Source organism: Mus pahari, chromosome 10 (assembly GCF_900095145.1).
Source record: "Mus pahari chromosome 10, PAHARI_EIJ_v1.1, whole genome shotgun sequence".
NCBI classification, from domain to species: Eukaryota; Metazoa; Chordata; class Mammalia; order Rodentia; family Muridae; genus Mus; species Mus pahari.
Window position 1 is genome coordinate 72,016,282 of NC_034599.1, and position 11,264 is coordinate 72,027,545.

General features: G+C 38.5%; 1 protein-coding gene across 28 annotated transcripts in view; it reads right to left on the bottom strand.

Moving 5' to 3' along the window:
• Mlip (muscular LMNA interacting protein) overlaps positions 1–10,701 on the bottom strand; it is a 243,710-nt gene extending 233,009 nt beyond the window's left edge. For all 28 annotated transcript variants that reach the window (XM_029543237.1, XM_029543235.1, XM_029543234.1 and 25 more), the window contains exons 1-2: positions 10,622–10,701; positions 9,193–9,780 (exon numbers count right to left, since the gene is read on the bottom strand). In XM_029543237.1, the coding sequence (XP_029399097.1) occupies positions 9,193–9,261 (69 nt within the window). In that variant the 5' untranslated portion in view covers positions 9,262–9,780; positions 10,622–10,701. The remainder of the gene's footprint in view (positions 1–9,192; positions 9,781–10,621) is intronic.
• Positions 10,702–11,264: the final 563 nt, after the last annotated feature.

Consider the following 11,264-nt stretch of genomic DNA (forward strand, 5'->3'; position numbering starts at 1 on the left):
ANANANANANANAGAGAGAGAGAGAGAGAGAGAGAGAGAGAGAGAGAGAGAGAGAGAGAGAGAGAAATCAAGGATCTTCTGGTTCAAGATGTCTGATGAAGCATGTATCTCTTGGCCACTCAAAAGAAGTTTCAAAGTTAAACTCACAACCAAGAGCAACCTGGTAGGAGAAGAGAATCAGTATGAAAAAGCATGCTGTAATTTTCTAGGGAAAAGAAAATGGAGCAGTGGGGTGAAGCCAAGTTGAAGGAAGAGACCCTTAATGGGTACCTTATAATTCCTGAGGGTGCCCCAGTCAGGGAGAGAAATCCCACAGAGCCTTCATTATGACGCTGAGCTTACAAGAGGGTTCTGTGGAAGTCTTGGGGGGGTCACCTCATTTTGCACCTCAGACATAGTAGTAGCAGTAGGGAGGAAGTGAACAAATCAGACTGCCCGTTCCTGTGAGTGAATGAATGCATGCATTTAGACTGAGGAATGATTGCATGCATCTGGATGGATGGACAGGTGGATGGATGGATGGATGAATGGATGGACAGACAGATGGATGGATGGATGGAATGGATGTACCTATAAGAAGAGCAGAGCAGATAGCCTGACGAGGTCTGCAGGAACTCCCAGCTGAGAAGCTGAGCGCAACTGCAAACGCAGTCAGGATTGGCAAAGATTTTATTTCGTTCCCCACAGGCTTAGGAGAACCCCACTCTCTGCAATAAGCTTGTTAATTCATGCTGACATTTTCTGCCTTCAGCCTCACGCTATGACATGATATCCCGAGAGAAATTACAACAGGCTTGGAAAAGCAATCCTACTGGCTCTGATCCTCTCGGATGAAGGTTATCAAGTCTGTGCTTAAAATCATGAGGCGACCCCTGGACCACTGTATCCTGATATTTACAAAGGCACGGGGCCTATTTAATAGAACCAGGTGGAGAGGTGGCAGGATGTTGCCCAGAGACCACCCATGCAAGGAAATGCCCATTAACTCAGAAATCTCACGAAGGGACCCTTGGGAAATATTTAGGCAAAAAGCACTTGCAACGGGCCGGCAATTATAGCACAGCCATCCTCCAAAAATTATCTGAAAAATCATCTCCTTGTTTTCATGAAGGTCATGTAGCAATGCAATTCCGTCGCGAAGATAGTCTATTCCTCATCCCCATCCCCTGTGGGGAATCGTGCTTAGGGCTGAACTTATACATAATTGTAATTCCCGTGAAGACGACTTGAAAGTACCCCCCACCCCCACCCCCGCTGCCTCGTACAGTGCGCTCTAAATGTCACTTGAAAGCTGAATTACAGCCTGCAATCCATCTGCCTCGCTTCTGTATTTGCCATCACACACAGCTACATCAAAAGAGCCATTCAAACAGCATATCCCAGACTTACATTATCAGCAGACACTGCTTTAATTAGCAGTGGTTCTCAAAAGGCTGGATGGCTTCAAGAACTGGATTTGAACCAGAAAGCAGAAATCTGGATTCTTATCAGTTTCACTTCTTAACTCCCCCTGGGTTCTAATCTTCTCCAGCCCTTGCTTTTGTTAAAGAAACGCGAACACCGCGAACACCGGCTAGGATTTTACCACTCTTGTGTTTCTATGTGTTTCTTTCTTTCTTTTTTTTCCCCCTCAACCTGCTGTGATGCCGAGGGGCTAAAATTAAAGCAAGGAGCGATCGGAGCCTATCTGTGTCAGGTGCTTTGTAGGGGGTGGTTAAAACGACAAAACAGAAGGAGCCACAGCTGAAGAAGCCAATTTGGAAATGACGTTTAAAACAAGTTTCTTCTATGTTCTAAGTTTTCATTGCTGATAAAAAAAAAAAAAAAAAAAAAAAAAAAAAAAAAACACAATATTGTAATATTATGCAAAAATACTATTTTATTTTGATCTTTCTATACCAATAGTGAGACCTTTAAATTTTCTTCTCGTCACTTATTCCACAATATTTTCCCATGATCAAATTCCTGACTCTATTGTTTCTCCGTAAGAAAAAGGGAAAAAAATTGCAAAAAATATGCAATTTAACACATGAGTACTGAACTGTGAATTTTATATTTTAAAGTCTTTTTTTAATAGCAATAACTTCTACCAACATATTTACATATAAAAAATAAACTGCCTCAAGGTCGCTTATGTTTGCAAAGGATTTACTAAATCCGTAGCAAGGGGGCATTTTTTATACACTTATAAACTGCTACACAGTACAACATTCCTTGAAAAACCAATCTAACCTCTCACTTTGTAGATAAGGAAACCACAGGTTAAGTGATTTGCCAAAGGTCAGATAAACACAACTTTTTTCTCGCTCCTGGCTCCTTGAGAAGGCTCCCAGGAGCTACCCACCATGTTAGCAGCACTGGCCGCCCTCATCTGCACCCAGAGTTACATGCAGGCACTTAAGGTGGATTTTTACAGACAGTTGAGGATGGGACTAAAACACCCAGTTCATCTTTTCCCCAGTCTCGCTGTCCTTTACAGGCACACAGTAGGACTTCCGTTCCCATGCCCTTCACAGGATCTTACATCCTCTCTACTTAGTGGTCATGGATCCTTCAAGATTTTTTTTATTATTTATTTGTTACTGGCTCAAAGAGCGAAGGGACTAGAAATATGTCAGGGTGGATTGTTCTTATGAAAGAGAAACATGTGGGAAAAGCAACTCTTGTGTAATAGCAAAATGTGTGCCTGAAATAAAGCCAGAATTCCCTTCCTGCTCATAGAGAGATGGAAAGCCTCCTTTCTTCAGATAGCATTATCTTAATCAGAGAACTCTCCAGGATCTGATGCAGAAGGAACAATCCTACAGTCTCTTCAGTGGGTTCTCAGAGAGTTTTTGATTCCCTGAGAAATAAAAATAAATTACTAACAATGAATAAGTTAGCAATGTCATTCCTTAAGATTTGGACGTGGCACTGAGTCCAGAAATCCAGAGCAACCGGCCCTGAAGTTCTTCTTTGTGAACTCTACCTGAGGGGCAATTACTGAGGAACTTCCTGCAGCATCTGCCTGTCTGGTTTTTAAAAATAATTATTTCCAAAGAGCATTTTGAATATCGACTTATTACAGAGTGTTGGCACTCTCTTGAGAAAAGAGCCCAATAAATAAATGATATAATGATAATTGAGCCATCCTGGAATGTGCCAAGTAGGAGGGTTGAGTGCACAGTAGGCAACCTGAAAATGTTACAAAGAGCAACCCCATCCTTAAACCACACTAGAATACCCGACATTGTCCATCACACACACATGCACATCACCAACAACACATATACAGCAACAGCATAAGAGAATTGAAGTATAGGTATAAAGTTTGCTCACACCCACTAAGTAATCAGACAGAATGGTCACACGAGGCAACTTCATCAGTGAAATCACAGCACACAGCAGGGCAGGAATCATGTGCTCATTTTGAGTAATAAAGAAATGAAAGGGGGCTGGTGAGATGGCTCAGCGGTTAAGAGCACTGACTGCTCTTCTGAAGGTCCTGAGTTCAAATCCCAGCAACCACATGGTGGCTCACAACCATCCATAACAAGATCTGATGCCCTCTTCTAGAGCATCTGAAGACAGCTACAGTGTACTTACATAGAATAAATAAATAAATCTTTAAAAAATAAAAATAATTTTAAAAAAAGAAATGAATGGAATAAAGTTTTCAAAACAATTAAGCTCACACCAAAGAAAAGGGTAGTTTTATCTTTCCTATATGTTGACTACCACCAAAATGAACTTGTTAAAAGACAAATAGTCATGCCGCCTGACATTCAGAGATTTACCACTTTTTTTTTAATTATAGAAATTTTCCTGTACAGAATACTATATAAATCAGAAGCAACATTCATGTCACGATTAACAAGTAACACACCAGAAATAATAGCAACAAAAACTTTTTATTGGCTCTCTTCAGTATTGAGTACTTTGTGACAATTAACTCTAACAAGACACAGTTAAAAAGAAAAATGAATAGGGGGATGTTATGAGAAAATACATTACTGCATGAAATACTCTATAATTGTCCCATTGTTCAGATATTCTGGTGAATAATTACGGACTTGCTGCCTCAAATCTATATGAGAAACTGGGATGTCTCTGTTGTGTATGCTTAGAATGTTTCCAAGCTATTAAAATTTATGCTTATTATTCATAATCCACTTTAAATACCTAAAGCTTGCTGCTCTTCTTAAATCCAGAGCCTTTTCTACATTTGCTTTGCCTATTCAAAATAGCCATTGAGAAACACACATTGATTTGAAAATCAGTTTTTCCTAAGACTGTTTCTATCTGTATTACACCCAACAAAATACAATGTCATCAGATAACCACATCAGGAATTAAACCAAAAGCATTACTCCTATACTGTTCTGTTTGCTAATAAGGTTGTTCTCAGGAAGTAATTAATTTTCCTCCTATTGATGGAGTTATGAATTTTACTTAAAGAGCTATATTTCCCTGGGTTATCATGATTTTGAAGGCATAATCTTTCATATAATACATTTTATTCATAATGATTAATACTTTTAATTTTGTTTATTTTCACTGTATTCAAAACTAATCAAAATTAATTTCTCTCTGAATTAAAAAAATTGTGAGGTAATATGTAAACTTATATATGTCATTTTAAATTCAAAGTGAGTCAATCATTAAACATGAAAAGTAAAATCTTTCATCTTCTTATGTCATATATTCTTTTAGAATTCTAATCATCAGGTGCTTATTCACCTCCCCAGAGAGCTCCTCTCCCTAAACAGTATTTATGACATTCCAAAATTAACCACAGTCTTGCTTTGCATCTAACAAGTTTGAATATAAGATGAGTTAAAGCACGTGCTCCCTTGTTATTATTATATAATATCACTGAACCGTCAACACTCGAGACAATAAGATTGTTCCTTGAGACACATCACAATAACACAATAGGAGCTAATCGCTTTATACATGAAATTTAGTTGGTTTTATCACCTCAAACCACATTATGTTAGAATGCCCTAAGGAACATGACTATTTTTACTACATTAATGTATGAATAGTTCTTTTCACTTCAAGATTTCAATTACTGTAAGTGTGAGTAACCTTTTTTTGCTAATACACTGTAATTGTAAATAAGACTTGTTCTGAAAAACAGCTAGGATATTTTGCATTGGTTTTCCTTAGTTTTTAAGACATATTAAATAGAAATTGATAGCAGATTTTAAACTACTCCCAATTTTACCATATGTTATAGACTTTTGTGATGCCTAGCTTGACGTTTTCATTCTATTAGATGGACGTTATAAAGTTATATATAAAATCGAAAAGACTAGTTTACATGATCATCTGATCTCCTAATTACATTCCAGAGCACAGGGTTCCTCGAACCCTCAACCGCCCCTGGTAACGTGTTAAGACATGTCACACTCATCCATTCGCTTAAGACACACTAAATCAAGCTCCAGTGTATCCCACAGATGCATGTTAAATACAATATAAGGCTCAAAAAGTACTTTCCATAGTGTTTTCTGAGTCTTCCGGGGTATAGCCACTTCCTTTCGAGGAAGTCATTCAAAAAAACCAGAGTTCCTAGGAACACAGTTGGGGATACAGAAGGACAAGAAAAACAAGAGTCCCTTCAGCACTAACATCTGTGGCTGTGGAAATGGCCACACTGAACTATGCCATGAACAGCCCTCCCCTCCGCCACCCCTGCCACATTCCCCAGACCTTAGCTTCAGTGTGGTCTGCCTTTACAGCTTCCATGACTAAGAGGTCAGCATGCCTCATAGCAGGTTTCTCAAGGGTAGAGAATGGAGATGTAAATCCATGGAAACTGATTTGTTGCTACAGTGTTTGGAAGTTGGCTATGATAGCCTCCTGGTTACGCATGACTTCACTCAATACCGTGGGTGGGTAGGGGAGCAGGGGTGGGGGGGGGTATAGGGAACTTTCAAGATAGCATTTGAAATGTAAATAAAGAAAATAATAATAAAAAATTAAAAACAAAAACAAAAGTATTTACTCCAAATGCAAAAAAAAAAAAAAAAAAAGAAAGAAAGCTTTGGAGGCTCTTTTTTTCCCTAGGGATGTTTCACATTATTGATTAGATGAGAGAGAAAGTAGCACCCAGGAGTCTTTCCTGTTAGCTGCCAGACAGCAAGGACTTCAGGGCGAAGAGAAAAGGCAACATTTAAAAGGAGCCAGGTCTGCAAATACGGTTCTATGGATTAAACATTTGTCATCCTGCTAGGACACCTGGAGTTCCCGTGTCCCCACATCAAAGCCAGGCAGGTGGGTCCCCTGCCTCCACAGTCCTTAAGGAGGCAGCAGTGGGGATCCCTGGAGTGAGCTTGGCCAGTCAGATCAACTGGAATCAGCAAGCTCCAGGCTCAGCTATAGACTCTGCCTAGGTCCCTCAAGTAGACTAAATCACTGAGAACCATACCCAACATCAACTTGGGCCCTCCACATTCACAGAAACACAAGTGCATGTGCATCCACATACATGTGACATGTAAACACCCACATCACACACATACACACACACACACCAAAAAAGGTAGACATTTAATCCGTTCACCATAGGATGGCACGTAGTTAGGACCACCACTTCAGTTTTGTCTGTTTCTAGTAGAATAAATTATGTCTTTCTAAATGCTGCAGGCAGGAGATTTTCTTATTTATTCATGCACATAATAACTTAAAATGGTAAATGAAACTGTGTATGTTGCCTTCTGTCATGATACATATTATAACATTGTTTATTAAAATCCAGAGAAATACAACTTTAATTAAGCAACGTACAGATGTTCTCCCCTTTAGAAAATTATTCTCCCCTTTTAAAAACCATGTAAGAAATAGTACTATTTGTAGTAAGTATAGTGAATAATTTTCAGAACAAAGTGAACTCCATATAAAATATTTTTAAATGACTTTTAGCAACCTAACTAAACTAAAATGCTGACATTGACAAACAAAGCCGTGATTGAGCTACTAACATGTTTAGATGCATATCCTTAAAACAACCATATGTTTGGTACATTTGGCTTATTTTTTTTCTAAAATGTATTACACATTTCCCAGCTCTCTCCTGCAGTAAACACTGACCATGACTTATTCTTTTCTTGGTATGAGTACTATCAAAATCCCCAGGTCTGACATCCTGTCAGGCTGCCCATATCCATTTCCCCAGACATGAGCTCTTGGACACTCCTTCGGTCCTAGGGAGCTGTCTGTACACCGAAAGCTGAATACTCCTGGGCTTTCCTTCTCATCCATTGCCGTATTGTCCTCCAGTCTGCTGAACATTAATCAGAGGCTAGCCCTAGGCCTCTGCCACAGAGCCATGCTCAGGAGTTGAGGGACAGTAGCGTCCTCTAAGGAGACATTTTTTGCTCACTTTTAGATTTATAGCTATTTCCAAGGTAGAGTGGGGCATGTAAAAAGGTCTGACCTTCCAGAAAGTGAAATGTTAATACCTCAAATCATGTCAAATAACAAGAGATCTGTCTCACTTTGTGGATTTGCCCCAGGTCTACTGTATTTATTTGCAAAACTAACTCAGGTTAGAGTTGACTCACATTCACAGCAAGGCTGTAGTTGCATATTTTCTAAAAGTGCTACAAAACTCAGCATTTACACTTAAAGTAGCTGGACTTTCCTTCATCCTTAAAATAAATTTCAAAGCCAGGAATGGTGGTGGCACACGCCTTTAATCCCAGCACTTAGGAGGCAGAGGCAGGCGGATTTCTAAGTTTGAGGCCAGCCTGGTCTACAAAGTTAGTTCCAGGACACCCAGGGCTATACAGAGAAACCCTGTATTGAATAGCCATAAATAAATAAATAAATAAATAAATAAATTTCAACTTTCTCTTTTTATAATTTGTGAGTGTGTGCATGCTTGTGTGTAGGTGTGAGTGTGTGTGTGTGTGTGTGTGTGTGTGTGTTGTGTGTGTGTGTTGTGTAGTCTTTGGGCCATGTGCTTTTTAACTAAGTCAAGACAAGCCAATATGAAAATGAGGTAATTCTAGAGACTTCACACACTACACCTTTTATTTTTCACAGACCCCTTCAAACGAGTGACTACTGTCCCCTACCTTACAAGTGAGTTTATTGAAGTTCAGAAAGACTGAACAAAATCCAAAGCTTTTTAATTAAAAGTAGAGCAGCAAGAACTTTTGTATAGATATTTCTGACTCAAAAGCTCTATTTCTACATTTGATTTTTCAATAAAGTCAAAAAGGAATGTAGTCTGTAGTCATTCTATGCTACACAGTTTCTATAATTACTACTCAAAATGATGACCTGAGTCTTTTTTTAAAAATGTATACTTTATCCAAAATGTTCTTAAGATCTTGAAATTCTAATATTCTTCAAGAATTTTCAAGTCAGAATGTCTTTTTTGTTTGTATAGTTTCTAACATCAATAGGAGTATGTAATCCTTATCTCCAGATATCTAGAACAATATAATTATACAAGTTGTGCCTTATTAGAGTCATTATAGCTTAGCCTTGTGCTTGCTGCCGCTAAAATGAAGCATGAATAATTCTAACATTAGCTCTTTAACCACAGTAAGCTTGCAAGCAAAGTTATCCATCTAAACCCAGGAGGTGGACCACGTATAACACATTGTATTGGGGAGTGTAAAACACATTATATTGGAGAAAATAATACTGACGGTAGTTAACTGACAATGAATTTCTTAGTGTCAAAGTAATGCTGCTTTTACTACTTCTATGGCAAAAAAAACACAACAACAACAAAAAACAAAAACAAAAGAAATCCAAATTTTTATGATGAGTAAACTTTATCTTAAGTTCATAAAACTTACTTCAAAGGCATTGAGATATTCTACAAAACTTTCTCTTGTGCATGTCCTTTGTATTTCCCAGGAAGACTGGTCTTTGAACGCTCACCATTCCTAGTATCAGTAAGTAAGACAATAAACCAAGCAGAGGCTCAGAGCAAAGAATGCTGGCTTTGAACGTGGAGGGAGAACATATCGTTCACATCCAAGTTGCCCACATCCCAGCAATGACATTTTTGTAGAAGTTTATTACATCGTATTCAAGAAAGCCAGAGAACTCGTTCATTTCAAGATTATTGACCAGCCCAAAATGCAAACTGAGACAGGGAAACAACTTTTCTACTCTGGGGCTGCTTCCCTTTCATCCTGTCGGTTAGATTTTAAACCTGAGTTTACAAAATCCCAGGCATCTTACCGTCACTCCCTCCTCTAAGTTCTTGTTCCCCTTTAGTGAGCTTCCTTGTTCATGCTTTTCAAATTCCATGATGAAAGGATGAGAGAGAGGTAGAAAGAGACAGAATGAAAGAGAGAGGGGTCCAGATTCTGTCTAGAAACTGATTTGACATGCTTGCGTGTTAGATAATGCCAGGCATTCCACGTTGTAAGAGCCTAGGACGCTATCAGAAGCCCTGGCGATAATTTCTGGTTAGCTAGTGTTTCCATTTATAGATGTTCAAACCCCATAAACAGAGCACTGAAGAGAAGTCAGGCAGCTGGCCCTAGATAATGATAAATGTCACTAAACACGAAAGCAACCCTTCAGCAGGAGAACATCCAAAAAGTTTGGTTCTCTGAACCCAGAAAGATGCGTGTGACAAGCGGCTTTGCCACAGATTTCATCAATCACCGCTGGAGAAGAATAAAAAATACTCCAGAATCCAGCCTTGCAAATCAATTAAAAGGACAAATGTGATGATCGTACAATGACTATAACTGGGCTAAGTTAGCTCTTTCAGAGTCCAGTTTCCATCTTGGCAGTGTAGATAGACACGTGTGCTTCCCTCTGTAAATAAAAAAGAAACAAAAATAATGTTGCTTACAGAGAAAGAGTAAATGACTAATCAAAGCCAGAAAGGCTAGCAATGTGGACAGTCACGCGGTTTTGCCAATGTCCTTCTATGAAAACTTAGCTGACTGCATCTAGAAATCCCATGAGACGAAAGCGGCATCCCATTAACAAAAGCCAGTTCTGGTCATCCTGATCCCACCACTTCCACTGGGAAGAAAGTTAACGATGTAGGGGACAAAATTTATTTTATCCAACGCAACAAATGTTTTCAGAGTTCTTTACAAAGTGTTGTATGTCTTAAAGAAAATTAGTTGTGTAACTTAATGGTTAATTAACTCCTTCTGTGTCTTGAGGCAAAAAAGATCTGTGAATGGCAATAAAAAGTAAATTAAAGTGTCTTTCAGAATACGTGGATATGGTTTCTCTGGGGCTTAGCCCTTGACCTGTTCAGATACACATGTTAATGACTGGTTGTTTTGTTTTATTTGGTTTTATTTACCCTCTGCTTATAGTTTGCCCCTCACTGATGAAGAAATACTTCAGGAAATATTTTGAAAGAGTATATCTGTCAGTAACTCCATGGGTCTGTTGCTAGACAAGGCTACAGAACTTATCCCAAATCATTTATTCTTGTCTCTCCCAGGAACTTGAAGCAAAAGTGGTATCTCATATATATTACCATATATATTATATATGTATGCATATGTATATAAACATAGATATGTATATATAATATACAGAAAAGTATTGTTCTGTACTAACAGGAAATGTAATGCTCATACAGATAAGAACTCTAAAAAATAATTGAAAAATCAAGTCACAAAAGGCCACTTACTATACGACTTAAGACTTCAGAATTGGTATATCCATAGGAATAAAGATGATGCATTCTTTCCAGAAGCTGTCATATTGACAAGGTGAGTGGTAGTTAATGGTACAGGGGTCTCTGTGGGGTCATAAAAATATTGAGAAATTGGATTCTGTTAATTTGACAATTCTGTGGAAACCCTAATAGCCAATAAATTTTATGAAAATTTTGAAAATTATGAATTTAAAAGTATATCAATTATATCACAATAAACTCTTTGTTTTAAAATTTAACAAAAATACTCTTTACATGGAAATTTCTGGTTTTTTAGAAATACAATATGCACAATGGGTCATTCCAAACGAGGAGCTGAACCCTGGGCTACAGAAGACAAGCATGAAGTTCTTGTCAACAGTGACACAGAAGACCATCAGCAAAGTGACACTTACTTCTAGACATTGCCACCTCTCTTCACCCCTCTGCATCATCACCTTGGGCAAGCAGGCTGACGTCTGTGATCCCAGCACTTAGGAGGCTATGATGGGATGATTGTTGCAAACTTAAAGAAAAGGGACTGTATAACCAACGCCAGGCCAGCTGGAGCTACAGTGTGAGATCATGCCTCAAGAAGAGAGAGGAGGATGGAAGAAAGGAAGGAAGGAAGGAGGGA